The 18,482-nt window shown below is 38.3% G+C and overlaps 1 protein-coding gene across 2 annotated transcripts in view; it reads left to right on the top strand.

The window, feature by feature from the left end:
* Positions 1–4,818: 4,818 nt before the first annotated feature.
* The window catches only part of LOC122000076 (protein SAR DEFICIENT 1-like), a 60,313-nt gene continuing 46,649 nt past the window's right edge, over positions 4,819–18,482 (top strand). The window contains exons 1-4 of one of the 2 annotated variants that reach the window (XM_042554632.1): positions 4,819–4,846; positions 4,924–5,008; positions 5,195–5,285; positions 5,367–5,428. In XM_042554632.1, coding sequence (XP_042410566.1) covers positions 4,941–5,008; positions 5,195–5,285; positions 5,367–5,428 — 221 coding nt within the window. In that variant the 5' untranslated portion in view covers positions 4,819–4,846; positions 4,924–4,940. The other variant, XM_042554631.1, reaches the window with a different exon arrangement.

The raw sequence follows: 18,482 nt of genomic DNA on the forward strand, positions 1-18,482 counted from the left end.
AGCATTGTCAATTGATCTGAACTCCTATATAAGGAGGTTGTGATCACAGGTAAAGGACTACACACAAAAACCAATACTTGGTGTGTAATCTTTAGCCGCTCAGCCGTTTTACACTCGACCACTCTGCAATTAACAGAAACTAACTCCTGCTGGTAGTCTGAGATTATCTGTTAGATCATCTCAATAGATAAGTTGAATTTGATTTATTGTAATTTTAAATCGACTAATTTCTCTAAAATCTTTGACAAATTGTCTAACAAACTTTTCATATGTAACAGGACTATGAAAAACCAAAGATGACTTCAAAAAAACAGAGCCAGTGCTCATTGACATCCTTCACATTTATGATATTTAGAAGAACGTATATTTGAAGTATTTGTTGATATTTGAAGTTGATAAGGTTGTACTTATCCAGAATAAAATTTTCAAAGTCAGCGATACCTAAAAAGATTTATGTTTAAGTTGATTATTACCTTTGTTAAAGTTTTTTTAAAAAAAAAATTAAAGCAACAAAGTTTTTGCACTTACCTTGATCAAGTAATCTAAATTATGACATATTCGATAAGACATGTTAACTTTATCACTCTATGCAAATTAAGTTGTGACTAATGTTGAATGTTCTGGTGTGAGAACAATGGATAGGATAGGTCAACTCCCCGTCGAGTCGTTTTTGGTTGACTTCTTCTGAGTCAACTAATTGGATCTGCGATTTTAATTGGGTCGGTTGTCAATGGGTCAGATATACATCTAGGGGCAAGGCGCACATTTATGTGACTCTTTTGGCGCTCAAGTTAAAATTGGAGAAACAGGAGAGAAAAGTAGAAGAATGGTATTTCTGGAATCTAATGTGCATTCGAGATCAAATCATACCTTCTGTTGGCGACCACGTCTCTCCTTCATTTGGCGTCCGGGAGGCTGCATAACCAATGTCTTTCAAAATCATCACAACCCAATCCATTTTGATCAAGCCACAATGGGAACTCTTAAGTGATTCAGATCTAGCTTGACCACATCCAGCTCATGTCACACGAGATCTATATTGACCAAGTCAAGAATGCACTATGTGAAGCCTATGTTGACCAGGTCAATGATGTACTAGGTAACATCTCTATTCATCTTCTCATCACAAATCTCCCATTCAAATTTAGTCAAAAGAGGACCCAACGGACTGATTAGACAGTAAATTACTATGGCAAAACTATAGTAAGATCAGAATTTTTTAGGACAAGGACAATATTTACCCGATAAATGCATTCCCAACATGGCTAAGGAACCTGACACACACTTCTCAGCTGCGAGGCTGACTTGCTAAAGTATCGTGCTCAGTATGAGACCAACCAGCAGAATACCCCCACAATTATCCATATAATGTGCAAAATGTCTTGGGAATTTGAAAACCTCGGAGTTTTGTACAGTCGCTTCATCTACCACTGGGTAATATAAATCCCCAGAACATCTCGATCTTGTCAAGCGATATCCAACGACAATAGTAAGATCATGCGCCTTTAACCTAAATCAAACGACACTTCACCGAAGATTAATTGATTTAACTAACAAAAAAAACTTTTATTGCCTACAGTCAACAAAGTTACAGCCTCCATCGCTTCCAACCTTCGTCATTTCTCCACACTTATCCTCGTCTACTCTTCCTCTTTCACCACCAACTGCTCTCGCTCCTTCGACTCCAACTGCTCAACACCACTACATTGTTGTTTCTCCAATACAGTGGTACTAATCTTTATAAAACAATACCACCACAATACCACGATGGTCCCAATCCTTCAAAATCAACACCCATAATTTCATGTTGAATCCTTGGGACGGGTTGACGGAGACATTAGGGACGAGCGTATTTATCTTTTATCATCATGTTGAAAGCTCAAAACCAGGGTTACACACCATCTATACATTCTCTACACCTTTCACTTCATATCTTGGTTTCAGAATTTCAAATCATATAGGTCTATCAATACGTTTATGTTAAAATGTGTTAATAGTCTTAGCCAACTTTAATGGGATCCAATTGAAGTCCTATAGGTTTCTATCTTCTCCTTTTCACTCCATGCCATGTTTTAGAATTCAAAATCCTCTAGATTCATTAATAAGTTTGGAATAAAATCTATTAATGGGGGCGGGGTGCACATGATTTTGTGGTCGAAAGGTTCAGGGGTCGATCCTCGGGGTGTCACTACCTAGGGTTAATGTCTCTGTCACGTGCCTTCCACTTGTGTACCTATATTTACCTCTTTCGATATCCGTGGGACTAGTTCTAGGGGGTCGTTGATGTGATGATTCCACATTTTATTTTCTAAAATCTCAAATTCAAGAATTTAATAGTCATTCATAATCTATTTTCAAAACTCAGGTGGCGTGTCAATTGTCACAAACTCATAATTTCATGTAGGAGGCTCAGAACTATGGTTGCACATCATATCTACCTTTTTCACACTCTGCTTTTTCATTCCATGTCCAAGTTATTGGAACTCCAAGATTGTTTTTATGTAATCAAACAAGTTCAGATAGCTCCTGTTTAGTTTAACCCTTGTGTCTAAGTGTACAAGAGGAGCACATGAAGTCGAGCGGAAGACGTGGCTAGCAAAAAGGACAGCACGGGAGAGAGCCAACGGGCTCGGTGCATCCGAGGGGTGTCGTGGAAGAGTACACCGGTTGACGAGAAGAACGTACGCAACGTTCGAGGGATGAGAAGCCTGGGAGGAAGGCTGCTCGAGGAGAAGGTCGAAAATTGGGTTCGGGTGAGCCCTATTCCGGATAGTCGAGATCACCCAAGCGAGCGGAACCGGAGTGGAAGACTCGAACTGAGGCGAGTAGAATCGGAGTAGAGGGCCCGTACCGAAAAGTCAACCATCTTGACTTTTGTGGGTATGGGCGTCCGGAGCCATTTCAGGCGCTCGGAACCCTTCCGGGCGCCCATAACTCAACTTTTATCAGAATCGACGTGTACGTTGACCGACGCGTCAGGGATAGAATTTTATTCCACTCTAGGCGCCCGAAACAGTGCTATAAATATAGCTTTGATTTCAGTAATTCAGACAACAACTTGTAATTCATTTCTTTCTATTCTACTTTCATTTGTGAGCTGTTAACGTTGTAAGAGACTACACCGCCCGAAGGAGATCGTCATAAAGTGCACTTCATTTTCCTTGGATTAGCAATTTTCTGATTGCAAACTAAGTAAGTCTCCTTGTGTTTCTGCCTCTGTAATTAATTTCTTAATTTTTTATTACAAGTGTTCTTTATTAAGCTATAAGTCGAGAAAGGGTTGAGTTTGTTTTTACAAGGTAATTCATCCCTCCCCTCTTGCCAACCACCAAAGAACCAACACAAGTTTCAAAATTTCAAATCTTTTAGGTTCACTAATAAGCTTCAAAAAAAACTCATTGATAACCTTTAGATAGCTCTAATGGGAGCAAATCCAAGTCTTATAGATTTCTACATAACTTCTCAATCTCATTGTACCTTAAAGTCTCATATTCAAGGTCTTCCTATAAGTGAATAGTCTGTTTTCAAAAATTCATATAGGTGGTAATGCTTTGATGAAATCAATACACTTCTAGTCTGTTTTCAAAAATTCATATAGGTGGTAATGCTTTGATGAAATCAATACCAAAGTAATGATACTTTTGGAAAATCAACAACACGATCATGTTTTGACAAAATTAACACTAAGATGATAATGTTTTGATGAAATCAATACCAAGGTGGTGGGTAATGCTTTAACCAAAACAACACTAAAGTAATTTTTTTAATTTTTAATTCTTAATTTTTAATTTTTGATATTTCTTTTTTAATTTTGTTTTATTTTTTATCTTTTAATTAAATATTAAAAAAGATAAAAAAAATAATAATTTATTACTATTTTTTACTTTTATAAATGTTAATTTAATTTAATTTTTTGTATTAATATTCTTTTTAATATTTATTTTTTTTAAAAAAAATTATTTAAACTATAAAATTTTGAAAAAATATGAATAAAATTAAGATTTATCATGAGTTTAATGACTTAATTTTTTATTAAAAAATAAGTTTTTTTTTTTACAATTATCAATTTTTTAATGATGTTCCGTGATAAAATAGTTAAGTTATTATTATTATTATTATTATTACAGATTTAGTTAGGTTTGATTGAGTTTGATTCAGTCTAAATATAGAAAATTAATAATTTATGGTTAAAATAATTTATTAATTATATTTAAAAATGATTTGAAATTTCCTAAATCTATTAATTTCAGACCAAACTTGCTAATGGATATATATTATTTAAAAATTCAAAAGTTCAATATTTTTTAAACTAGAAAGTCTCAGGAACCCACTCATGGAACATGTTATTCTAAACCTAATAATAAATTTGTTATAAATTTTATCAAGACTTTATAATTTTAAAATCCATTGTCCAAGATTAACTTATGGATCTAGAAAATTTTGAATTACTTAAAATTAATCAAAATCAATGTACTCTTGTAAATCTAAATTCGACAATATAAATTGACAATAGTAAATTTGTAAATGGAAAAAATAAAATTTTAAATGTGAAAAAAATAGAGGAATATAATAGGAATGTAATATGCATTTTTAAAATTATATAAATTGGGTGCATATGAATAATACAAACTTTAGGGTTTAGTAAAATGCTCTAGAAATTTCAATAAACTCCAAAGGATCCAACGTCATTCTCCACTAACACATCCCTTCAACTTCCAAGTTGGAAGGTACTTCTTGGAAACTCCATAACATATAGAGACTACACGTAACGTCCTATATAAAAAACTAAAAAAGCCCGGTCTCCGGCCCTGCTCCTTTGTTATTCGTTAGTACAGTCTTGACAATTGTAATCTACTACTTTCCAGATCTTATATTTCTCCCAATTAAGAGTTGTAATTCGTCTCTGCGTTTGCTCTTTTTTAGCACTCTTCACTAAGAATATGAAGGCTAAGAGTCCTTGGGAGGCTTCTAATGGAGATCAGGACGAGGAAGGAGATGAATTCTCAACGTTGGATTTTCAACTCTTGATTTTGTTTCTTTTGTACATGTTTTCCATTTCATGATCTACTACGTCTACTTTTTTTTTTCTATTTCGCAGTAAATTAATTCTTCAAGATGCTTTTTCGAGATTATATTTTCCTTTTTCAATGCTATCATCTTTATTTCTCGAATATGAATGAATATATGTTAACAGGGACACACAACATACCATGCCATGGCCAGAAGAAGAAGAAGAGTTTATGAAGAACTATGAACAAAAATTGGAGAAATTCTTTCGTCTTGCGGTATGGAGATATCTTTATTTCTGACCATCTTCTCGTGCTTTTATTTAATCTAATGAATTAGAGCTTTATTTTTCTTTCCAGGCGGAGGAAGTAAAGAAACTGAGGAAAAGAAGCATGATTCGTCTTGCTATGGGGCTTCAAAGGTAGAAGATATAAACTACGGCAACCGCGCAAGATTCAATATTAATCATTTCACGTACTATAGTTTTAAAATCCTAAAAAAACAGTTTTTTGGTTGGGTCTCTCCCGTCTTTCCACCTTTACATTTTTGCTCTGCTAACTCAAAAATTTACTATTCAAATTAAAATAAGAGGGCATAGACATATTAAGGAGCTCGTAAGAATATATTCTTTTTTGTTCGTAGTGTTTCAGGGGTTTTTTAAGTCCATTTTAAATAAAATTAATGGATAAATAGAGATAATTTAGAATCATTTCAAACTAAAATCGTTATACTCTTGAAAGTCTTCTTAATACATCTATACCTTAATATTTGAATTTGATAGTATAAATTGATAATAGCGAATTTTTTAACTTGTAAATACTTGTTAAAATTTATAAAAAATTTATTATAAAGAATTAATAAAATTTATCACAAACTCATTATATGTGATATTCACTAACCAACACTACAAATGAATTCTTAGGACTCTCTTAATTCAAACAATAGCAAATTTTTTAATTTTTAAATAGTGTATATCTATTAGTCAATTTCAGACAAAATTAACTGTTGGACATAAAGAATTCCAAATCAAAACTAATATACTCATAAATCCTCCTTAATATATCTATATCCTTAAATTTGAATTCTATTGGTGCAATTGTCTTAGGATCAAGGTTGATCAGTTAATTGAACTTGGGTTGGTCTGTGCTTGAGTTTTAATGTTTGACAATGTGCCAAAGAAAAGTCAAGAAGGTCAAGGGAGGATCGGATACTTGATTGGTAAAACCCTAACTAGAGGTTAAACAATGAAAAATCCTAGCGAGGCTAGGCAATGGAAAACCTATTTGGGAACTAGGTAATGAAAGTCATAGCGGGGCTAAACAATAAAACACCTAGTTGGGAAATAGACAATTAAAGTTCTAGTGGGACTAGGCAATGGAAGACCTAGTTGTGAACCAGACAATGAAAGTCTAGCTGGGCTAGGCAAGGGAAAAATCCAAGTGGGTTAAAGGTTGACTGAACTCTGTTGGGGCAATTTCCCTAGGTCATGTTTGACCAGTTTGACTAAGCTTGAGTTGAGTCAAGCTTAAGTCGGGATTTGAGTTTTGATGTTTGACAATATATGGAGATTGCTAGGGCAATCGCCCGGTTATGGAGATGGTTAAAGGGTTGACCAGGTTGATAAGAAGACAAGACAAGTAGGTCAGGGATGACAGGAGACTTGGCTGGGTAAGTCCTAACTGGAGGTTAGGCAAGAGAAAGTCCTAGTGAGGAGCCAAGCAACGGGAAAGTCCTAGGGAGGAGCTAGGCAGGAGAAAGTGTTGGTCCCTTTGGAGGCCGGCAAGAGGGGAGGGGTGAATTGCCCTACAAAATAAAACTTGAACCTTTCTCGGATTTCAACTATATCATAAACAGTTGTAATAAAAAGTAGAGACTAAGTAAAGAAATCATACACTAGAGATTTACTTGGTTTGCAATCAGAGGATTGCTAATCCAAGGAAAGTAAGCGCACTATGATCTCCTCTGGGCGGAGAAACCTCTTTACAACGTTGACAACACAAATGAAAAGAACACAACTGAAAGCACAGAAAGAATTGATTACAAGTGAGTTGTTCTGAATGTGCAGACCAGTACTCTATTTATAGTACTGGTCTGGGCGCCTGAAAGGAGTTCCGGGCACCCTGGGGGGGGGGGGATAAAATTCTATCCCCAACGATCAGATCGCGTTTGACGCGATCCTGGTCAAAATCCAGGTCCGAGCGCCCGGAAGGGTTCCGGGCGCCCCGGAGGGTTCCGGGCCCTCGGCTCCGGGCGCCTCGGAGGGCTCCGGGCGCCCCGGAGCCCGAAGTCAACAATGTTGACTTTTTCACCTGCGGTTCAGCTCGTCTCGGTCCGGGTCTTGTTCGCTCCAGCTCCACTAGCTTGGGTGATCTCGACCATCCGGAATAGGGCTCACCCGAACCCAAGTTCCGGCCTTCTGCTCGAGCAGCTTTCCTTCTCGATTTCTCATCCCTCGAACGCCGCGCACGTTCTTCTCGTCCACCGGTGGACTCTTTCACGGTCACCTCGTCCCTCGGATGCACCGAGCCCGTCGGCTCTCTCCCCGTGTCGTCCTTCTCGCTAGCCGCATCTTCCGCTTGACTTCCTGTGTTCCTAAGCTCCTGCACACTTAGACACAAGGGTTAAACAAACGCAGGACTTAACTTAGCTTGTTTGATCACATCAAAACACCTTGGTGTTCCAACAGAAAGTCCGGTAAGGAGCCAGACAATTGGAAAGTCCTGGTGAGGAGCCAGACAGTCAGAAAGTCCAAGTGTGATCTTGGCAAAGGAGAAAGTCCTGGTGAGGAGTCAGGCAATTGGAAAGTCCAAGTGTAATCTTGGCAAAGGAGAAGGTCCTGGTGGGGAGCCAGGCAATTAGAAAGTCCAAGTGTGATCTTGGCAAAGGTTGTAAGTCCAAGCATGTGGTCTTGGCAAGATAAGTCCTAGTGTGACTTGGCAAGGAGAACTTGACAACTAGGATGAAGCCGAAGGAAGTTCTTGAAGGCAAGATGTGAAGGATGGGGAGATATCCGAGGGACGCAAAGCTGATAGACGAGGCTAGAAGGCTAGTTCGAGGTTGGTCAGTTGTGGCCAAATACTAGGCATGGAGACCCAACAGGTCACAGTTGACCAGGAGTTGGGTTGGAGATTTTGGACTTGAGTTTGAGTCAAGTCCAGGCTGGTCAATCGATCGGGTCATCGATTGAACAAGGTCCAATCGATCGGTCGATCGATTGGACTGTGCTGCAAGTGTGGGATGGCCCCAATCGATCGACCGATCGATTGGGAGCATTATTCGTGAGCACAGAGGCCTTTCCAATCGATCGGGCGATTGATTGGGAGCTGCCAATTGATCGGTCGATCGATTGGGCAGCAGAAGCTCTCGCGCGGACGCGAGAGCACATAAAGGCTCTGAATCGATCGGCCGATCGATTGAGGCAGTCCCAATCGATCGGTCTATCAATTGGGATGTGACCGTTGTGTAGGTTGCAGGCGATGGACGGCTGGGATTGCTGGGTGCTGCTATGGCAATGGATTGGGGATGGATTGGATCGATTGGGAGCACTGTTTAAAGCCTAGGCGGAGTGTTTTCTCCGCAGAACTTTGCGTTTTTTCCTGCGATTCTTCTGCGACTTTCACAGCAACTTCTCCATAGCTCTCTCCGCTAGTCTTGAAGGTTCATGGAGGCACGTCCAAGTCAAGAGGCGAGTTGCAACAAGAAGAAGAAGCTAGGGTTAGAGTTTATTGTACAAATCTTGTAAGATTTCCCTTGTGTTTACTTCTCTTTATATTCTTGTTGTATTGTGAGATTGTAAGTGTTCTCCACCTTCGGTAGTTACCGCAAAGGAGTGGTTTCATAGTGGAGGGTGTATGAGTGTGTGGATCCTTGGACTAGTCACCTCTGCTTGAGGTGGATACTAAGTAAATCCCTAGAGTTAGCATTGTTGGTGTTTGGTTCTTGTATTTTCCACTGCACATCATCAAGAAGAAGCAAACCAACTCAAGCGTGATGAAATGCTATTCACCCCCTCTAGTGGGCACAAATGTCCTAACAATTGGTATCAGAGCGAGGTCACTCTTCTACGGACTAACCGCCAAGAGAGCAAGAAGCTAGAGGAAGAAGAAGATGGACTTGGGAGGTCCACTTGGATGGGACATTCAGATTCCTCCGCCATACGACAAGGAAGACTTCGCCTTTTGGAGGAATCGGCTGGAGACATGGTTCCAAATGGAGTGGAACCAATGGGTTGTCTTGAATGACCCATTTGAAGCTCCTACGGACAAGAAGGGTAAATGCCTCCGACCTCGGCATTGGACCAAAGAGCAACGTGAGCAATCGGAGAATGACAAGGAGGTAACGAGAATTTTGCATAATTTACTACATTCTAATATTTTGTTGAGTGTAGGTGAAACCACAAATGTAAGTGATCTTTGGAAAAAAAAGTCATTGCCTATCATGAAGACCCTACACAAGTCCAAGGAGTGGAAGAGCCCAAGGAGAAGGGCTCATTGGTCCAAGAAGAGAAGGACCAATCCGATGTTGACACGAGGTCAACATCCGAAGAAGATGAGGAAGAAAAGATGAAATCCAATGTTGACGAGAAGTCAACATTCGAGGAGGAAAAGGAAGAGGAGGAAGAGAAAGAGAAGGAAGAGGAGAGATCTTCCACATCCTCAAGCGATGAAGAAGTGGAAGAGTCCACATCCTCAAGTGAAGAGGAAGAAATAGAAGATGATGCCATCTCTACATTGCAATAAAAATCAAATGGAGGATCAAGCATCAACCCTACAAGCAAAGGTATAAAGATTTCAATTATTAAAGATAAAAATCATATCATTTGCTTTGAGTGTAGGTAGCATGGACACTACAAGAGCAAATGTCCCAAATTGGCCAAGAAAAAGGGCCAAGTAGCAATAAAGGGCAAAGAAAAGCTCAAGGAGACCAACCCCACAATAAAGAGAAGCAAGGAGCACATTATGTGCTTCTCTTGCAATCATAGATAACATTACTGAAGTCAATGTCCTAAAGGGAAGAAGCCAACCAAGGTGATTAGAGGAAGCACAAATCTAGGGGGAGCTTCTAAGAGCAAACCCAAGGTAACCTTTAATAGTGCAATTCCTTTTAGTCATGATAAAATACATGTTAGAAATAACACTTATCAGTTTAATGCAAATTATCATGAAAGTAGAAAGCATGATAGTGTTAAGGGAAAATATATTCCTCCTCATGCTAGAACTACCACACCTAAGGTTAGAAAGGTAGATAATAATTTAGGCAATAACTCTAAGGATTATAGATATATGCCTAAATATAAAAATGCTTATAGGGGTCAAGAAAAATCCAAATCTATGGATTTAATGACGGAGAACCAAGTCTTGAGATCAAGACTTGATAACTTAGAAAGAACCCTAGCAAAAATGGAAAATATGCTTAAGCGTCAAAATGAGCTTAACTTAGGAAAGTCTAGACAAGAGTCATCCAATGGTTATAGAGGTTTGGAATGCAAACCTAAAGCCAAGAGGGATGTGACTTCCTTTCATAGAGTTCCATATAGCTATGGGACCAGCCCTAAGTTTAGAGGTCAAGTCAAAGATACTAGGGAAGGAATCCCTAAAGGTTCTTTGGCAAGACCAATGTGACCAAGACTTCTAAGAAGTCTAACAAAGTCACAAAGAGGGTCACAAGGGAGGTCATCCCTAAAGTTGATCTAGTAAAGGTGACTAAGGCTCCAAAAAGGCCTAATAAAGTCACAAAGAATGTTACAAGGGAAGCAATCCCTAGAGTTGACCTAGTAGAAGTGACCAAGGTTTCTAAGAAGCCAAGAGAGGTCCTTAGAAAGGTATCTAGGGAAGTCATCCCTAGTGAGTACCTAGAGCATCCAAGGAGCACCAATAGGTTTTGGGTTCCTAGGAGCATATTCTCTACACCCTAAATGGGTTTAAAGAGTATCAACTCCAATTGGAAGGATAGTTAACCTAACCTTGTTAAAGTTGACACTTGAGAGCATTTTCAAGGTTATTGTTAACCTATGAAAATGAAAAGGATTATGGGAGTTACTCTTTGAAAGAGTAATATATGTGCCAAAATTTGAAGAATTGAACTTAATCTAAATTGACACACTTAAGAAAAGTATAAGAAAAATCAAGTTAGAATTTCGATACCTTCTTAAGGAATTAAGAGAAAACTCATGCTTTAATCAAATGTGATTACTCCTTGAGAAGAGCAAAATGTGCTAAAATTTGAGGAATTAAAATTAATCTAAAATTGGTACACCTAAGGAAACTATAAGAAATACCAAGTTGGGATTTTGGTATTTTCTTAAGGTAATTAAAGGAAAATCTAGGTCCTAATGCAAGATATTTACTCTTTAGAAGAGTAAAATGTGTTAAACTTTGAGGATTTGAACTTAATTTAAATTGACATATTTAGAAAAGGATAAGAAATGCCAAGTTGGGCGTTTTGACATTTTCTTAGAAGGTTAAAGCGAATCTAAGCCTTAATCTGATTTCATTTACTCCTTGAAAGAGTAAGTTGTGCCTAACATTGAGGAATCACATCAAAGGTAAGTTGGCACACTTGGAGAAAGGATAAGAAATGTCTAGTTGAGATATTAGTATGTTCTTAAGGGATTAAGAGCAAAATTAAGTCTCAATCTAAATGTTTGATCCTTAAAGAGAGTAATATGTGCCAAACAAATATTTGAGGATTGAATTCTTAATTTCAATTGGCACAAATAAAAAGAGGGTAAAAGAAATGCCAAGTTGGGTTTTGGCATTCCTTCAAGAGATAAGCAATCTAGGCTTAATTTTAAGATTTTAGCTAAGGTTTAAGGATACTTAGATAGATTATCTAGGTGTATTTTATTTATACTAAAATGCCATGATTGATTTCCTATCATATGTCATGACATCATGCGTTGCATTCATGATTATTATGAAAAATATAAAAATATCATGTCATGTCATACATACATCATGTAGTTATAGGAAATTATCTTTTGAAAGATTACTTATTTTAATGTATACCATTAATCATCATGCATTATGTCAATTTCCTTGTAATTAAGGACAAAAGGCATTTATTATGAATGGAAGTGTCCCAACAAGTGGGATCATATCAAGTGATATCCTAGATGGATAATCATGATTTTCACAATACCTAGATAGAGATGCATGATCCCTTAGTTTACGGCAAAACCAAATATATATCTCACAAAGAATCATAAGGTGACTTGTATGTGTTTTGGTACACATTAGATACAAGTGAGATGTTAGGATGGTGAACAAAATTCAAGATGTTGATTTAGTGCATCTTGTTGAGTTTTAGGTTCATCAAAACACATAGTTATATGTCTTCCAATCATTGGGAAAGCTAATGTATAAGTCATGTGCATTGAGCTCAAAGAACATGGTTGGATATTGGTTTTGAAAAATATTTTAAAATGCTTTTGAAAAACCTTGGTGAAGACTATCTTTTGATAGTAATCATCATTGGAAAGTTAGACACAAACTAGAAGAAAACATTGAAGTTTTCAAGACTTTTCAAGTTTGTGTCAATCTTTGAAAATAGGTAGTATTTTAATAGAAAACTATTTTTCCTTGATAAAGTATATTCTAAATAATGTCTACATGAAGTTTCATGATTTTTAGAGTTGTGTAGAATTTTTGGAGAGTTTCTGAATTTCGCTGAAATTAAATTTCAGGAAGTCAGAAATCTAATTGATCAGCCGATCGATTGGGCTGGTTTCGATCGATCAGTCGATCGATTGGGAAGCCAATTCCCACGAATAGAAGGGTAGTGAATTGATCAGTCGATCGATTGACCCAGTCTGGATCGATCAGTTGATCGATTCAGAGGGAATTTCTGCGAGCAGTAGCTTGAGGAATCAATCAATGGATCAATTGACGTGATTTCAATCGATTGAGTCCAAACTTCAATCTGTTGGGAAGTCTGATTTTGGCCTGAAAAGCCTGATTTCAGCATTTCAAGTCACTTCGAGTCCCGTTAACCACTCCAAACCCCTTGGAATACATTTGTATACATTTAGGGGGAGTTTTTCATGATGAAAATAAGTATAGATTGGTTAAGAGAAATCAAAGTGAAGTTTAGGATAAAGTTTAGTTTCAATTCTGAATTTTGAAACCATAAAACTTCAAGTTTTGGTTTTCAAGGGTCATTAACCATTCCTAACCCTTTGGAATATATTTGTATACACTTAGGAGAAGTTTTCATGATGAAAACAAGCATGGTTTGGTTAATGCCGATTTAGGTGAAGTTTAGGTTGAGGTTAGTTTCATTATTGAATTTTGAACCTCAAAACTTCGAGTTTTGGTTTTCCTAATTATTTAGGAACCCCAAGTCATTGTTGGTGCAATGATAGAAGTTTAACCATATTTCAGGGGGAGTTACTCTTTGAAAACATAAAAATCTTTTCAAAGACTTTGGAAGGGGGTTAAACCTTCGTGATGATTTAAATACTCAGGTTCGAGTATTGGGGAGCAATGGAAGATTGGTTATCTTTATTGCTAAGATGATAAATGCTCTCGGATGAGCATTGTGGAGTAGATTACTGCTCAAGTGGGAGCATTGGGTTAATGAAGGGGATCGAACCTTTATTGGTAAAGTGAAAAATATTCTTGGATGAGCATTGTAGAGAAGATTACTGCTCAAGGGGGAGCATTGAATCCAATGAATAGAAGTTTCATTGGGAAGTTGATGCATGCTCTAGGATGAGCATTATGAAGTGAAGTAGAGCTCAAGGGGGAGTTTTGGAGATAATGGAGGCTATGAGATCTTCATTGTGGGGTTGTTAACAACATATGAGGTTGTAAACAATGTAGAGGTAACTCTTAGGGAGAAGCGTTTGTTTTCAGTTTTTAATGTGTGACAAAGGGGGAGAATGGAAGGTTAAGTTAGACCTTCATCTCAAGTAGGGAGAGTTTGCTCTCTAGGAAAGGGAGAGAATGAAGGAAACCTTCATTCATGCTTTGTCATGAAAGGGTTAAGGCTATGAGATTTATCCTTGGTATAAAGAAGAGGTTAAGGCTATGAGATTTATCCTTGGTATAAAGAAGAGGTTAAGGCTATTAATGTGTGACAAAGGGGGAGAATGGAAGGTTAAGTTAGACCTTCATCTCAAGCAGGGAGAGTTTGCTCTCTAGGAAAGGGAGAGAATGAAGGGAACCTTCATTCATGCTTTGTCATGAAAGGGTTAAGGCTATGAGATTTAGCCTTGGTATAAAGAAGATGTTAAGGCTATGAGATTTAGCCTTGGAGTAAAGAAGAGGTAAGGCTATGGGATTTAGCCTTGTGATAAAGAAGAGGTTAAAGCTATGAGATTTAGCCTTAGTGTAAAGAAGAAGTTAAGGCTATGGGATTTAGCCTAACTTAGTAGTATTGTCAAACATCAAAAAGGGAGAGATTGTTGGGGCAATTTCCCTAGGTCATGTTTGACTAGTTTGACTAAGCTTGAGTTGAGTCAAGCTTGAGTCGGGATTTGAGTTTTTGATGTTTGACAATATATAGAGATTGCTAGGGCAATCATCCAGTTATGGAGATGGTCAAAGGGTTGACCAGGTTGATAAGAAGACAAGTCAAGTAAGTCAGGGATGATAGGAGACTTGGCTGGGTAAGTCCTAATTGGAGGTTAGGCAGGAGAAAGTCCTGGTGAGGAGCAAGGCAACGGGAAAATCCTAGTGAGGAGCTAGGCAGGAGAAAGTCCTGGTAAGAAGCCAGGCAATTGGAAAGTCCTGGTGAGGAGCCAGGCAGCCGGAAAAGTCCAAGTGTAATCTTGGTAAAGGAGAAAGTCCTGGTGAGGAGCCAGGCAATTGGAAAGTCCAAGTGTGATCTTAGTAAAGGAGAAAGTCCTGGTGGGGAGCCAGGTAATTAGAAAGTCCAAGTGTGATCTTGGCAAAGGTTGTAAATCCAAGCATGTGGTCTTGGCAAGGTAAGTCCTAGTGTGACTTGGTAAGGAGAACTTGACAACTAGGATGAGGCCGAAGGAAGCTCTTGAAGGCAAGACATGAAGGATGGGGAGATATCCGAGGGACGCAAGGCTGATAGAGGAGGCTAGAAGGCTAGTTCGAGGTTGATCGGTTGTGGCCAAATGCTAGGCACGGATACTCAACAGGTCACGGTTGACCAGGAGTTGGGTTGGAGATTTTGGACTTGAGTTTGAGTCAAGTTCAGTCTATTCAATCGATCGGGCCATCGATTGAACAGGGTCCAATCGATCGGTCGATCGATTGGACTGTGCTGCGCATGTGGGATGGCCCCAAACGATTGGCCGATCGATTGGGAGCATTATTCACGAGCACAGAGGCCTTTCCAATCAATAGGGTGATCGATTGGGAGCTGCCAATCGATCAATCGATCGATTGGGCAGCAAAAGCTCTCGCGCGGACGCGAGAGCATAGAAAGGCTCTGAATCGATCGACTGATTGATTCAGGCAGTCCCAATCGATCGGTCGATCAATTGGGAAGTGACCGTTGTGCAGGTTGTAGGCGATGGACGGCTGGAATTGTTGGGTGCTAACATGGCAATGGATTGGGGATGGATTGGATCGATTGGGAGCACTGTTTAAAGCCTCGGCGGAGCATTTTCTCCGTAGAACTTTGTGTTCTTTCCTGCAATTCTTTTGCGACTTTCACAGCGACTTCTCCACAGCTCTCTCCACCAGTCTTGAAGGTTCTTGGAGGCACGCCCAAGTCAAGAGGCGAGTTACAACAAGAAGAAGAAGCTAGGGTTAGGGTTTATTGTACAAATCTTGTAAGATTTCCCTTGTGTTTACTTCTCTTTATATTCTTGTTGTATTATGAGCTTGTAAGGCATCTCCACCTTTGGTAGTTACCACAAAGGAGTGGTTTCATAGTGGAGGGTGTGTGAGTGTGTGGATCCTTGGACTAGTCACCTCTGTTTGAGGTGGATACCAAGTAAATCCCTAGAGTTAGCATTGTTGGTGTTTGGTTCTTGTATTTTTCGCTGCACATCATCAAGAAGAAGCAAACCAACTCAAGCGCAATGAAATGCTATTCCCCCCCCCCCCCCCCCTCTAGCAGGCACAAAGGTCCTAACAAACTCTTGGCATAAGACCATAAGTCCAAGTAGGTCATGAAGGATCAGGCACTTGACATGAAATAAAAAATCCAAGTATGTCAAAGGTTGATTGAACGCTTGGTAAAGAAGCCCTGGCACGTCAAGGTTGATAGGATGCTAGGCAACGGAAAGTCCCCACAGGTCACAAACAATTGGATATTGGGTAATGGAAGTTCTTGTAGATTGAGCTCAACTAAATACTAGGAAAGACATGATTTTAGCCTTGAAAAGGCTGAAATTAGCATTAGTAATCGATTGTCAGGAGTGAAATCGATTGACAAATCCTAAACCTGGACTTCTGAGTTTGCTGCTTGAATTGATTAGTCTGATAGATTGAGTAATGACAAGAGTGATCGATTGGCAGGAGACACCATTGGAATAGAAGTTGTTCCAATCTATTAGACTGATTTCCTAATTGATTAGGAGCTTTTTCGTGGAGCATAAGGGTGTATGAATCTATTAGGGCAATTAATTCTGACATCACCAATTCATTAGGGCAATCCATTGGATGGTTTTTGTGAAGAAATAGAAAGGTGTTCAATCAATTGGGGCAGTCGATTCAGCATGGTCAATTAGTTACGAAGGCTTTGTAATTGATTCACGCAATCAATTAGGAAACTATCATTCGATTAATATGACTCACCAATCAATTGGTCAGACGAAAAAGAGTTGTTCTAGTTTTGAATAGTCGATCTGACATGGTAATCAATTGAGGGTAAGACCAATCAATTGAAAGACATTTTCCAACACGAAAGGAACCCTAGAAAAGGGGTTCTCATGGACATTTTGAGTAACCAATTTTTGAGGGTTTGCGAGACAAATGCTGCTACATGTCCTACCACCAAGAGATAATTTAAAGCAAGAAAAGATCAAGAAAAGTAAGCTTAATTGTTGTAAAGTCGTGCCAATTGTATTTGTCTTTGCAATCTTATTTTCTTGTTGTGTTTTGATAAGAATAGCTTGTACAAGGTTTCTCTGCCTTCGAAAAGTTTTCGAGAATGAGACATTCATAGTGGAGCTATGAGTGTGAAGAGTGAACTCTTGGATTAGTCAACTTAGGAGGTGGATACCAAGTAAAATCCAATTGTTAGTATTATGGAGTCTTCACTTCAAGTTTTTCACTGCAACATTAAGTTTAAAGAAGCGAAACGAGCTATTCACCCCCTCTAGCTCATATGTGTCCTAACAAGTGGTATCAAAGCAAGGTTACTCTTTGTTGGACTAATCACCATAAGGAAAAAAGAGCTAAAGGAAAAAAGAAGAAGAAGTTGAGATTTTGAGCCCTAAATTTCAACAAGTCATCGGACTAATTATCAAAGGAGCTCAAGTTTATAAATGGATCCCCAAGGTGCATTCAGATTTGACATTTGATTGCCTCCATCATTTGGAATGGAAAACATTGATCTTTAGAAATCAAGAATGGAGAATTTCTTGATGATAGACATAGAGCAATGACTTATTCTAATGTAGGGATTTAAAGATCCAAGAGATACAAAAGGAAAACTTCTTTAGAGGAGTAAATGGATTGAGGAATGAGTTCAAAATTCCATGGCAAATATAAAGGTAACTAGATTACTAGTTAGTATTTTGCATAATGATATTTTGTGCAAGATAGATGAATATCAAGATGCCAAGAAAAAATAGAGTAAGTTGGCCAAGTTTCATGAAGATCCTACCTCAACACCAAGTGAAAGCACATCCAAAGGTGGAGACTCATTGGATCAAGAGCTTGAGGATTCAGAAGTTGAGGGGTGCTCAACATTCGAGGATGAAAATAAAGAAGCATCCACCTCAAGGATTGAGGGGTAGAGGCCATTGATACCGGACCAAGAGGATGACTCTACCTCCAGATCAAATGAAGACAATAAATGTGCCACCTCTACGAGTGAAGGTATAACAATTTCAATTGTTAAAAATAGAAATCATATCATTTGCTTTGAGTATAGGTAAAAAGGGCACTATAAGAGCAAGTGTTCCAAATTAATGATGAAGAAGGTTCAAATGGCACCAAGGGCAAAGGAAAAATCAAAAGAGACTGAAACCTTGATACAAAAGGGCAAAGATCATATTGTGTGCTTCTTATGCAATCATAAGGGACACTATCAAAATCAATGTCTAAAAAGGAGGCTTTAAAATAAAAATAAAGGAGGAAGCTTAAATCAAGGGGGAGTTTCTAAAAATAAACTTAAGATACCATTAATTAATGATATTTCTTTATGCCATGATAAAGAGCATATTAGAAATAAATGTTATCATTTTAGTATTATTTATCATGAAAATAAGGAATTTGATAATTCTAAGAAAAAGTATAGACTACATAATGCTAGAACAACCTTACCTAAAGATAGGAAGGTAGGAACTAGTCCCCTTGGGACGGTCTAGTGACTAGCATATGAGG

The sequence above is a fragment of the Zingiber officinale genome, chromosome 7A, assembly GCF_018446385.1.
Source record: "Zingiber officinale cultivar Zhangliang chromosome 7A, Zo_v1.1, whole genome shotgun sequence".
Lineage (NCBI taxonomy): Eukaryota > Viridiplantae > Streptophyta > Magnoliopsida > Zingiberales > Zingiberaceae > Zingiber > Zingiber officinale.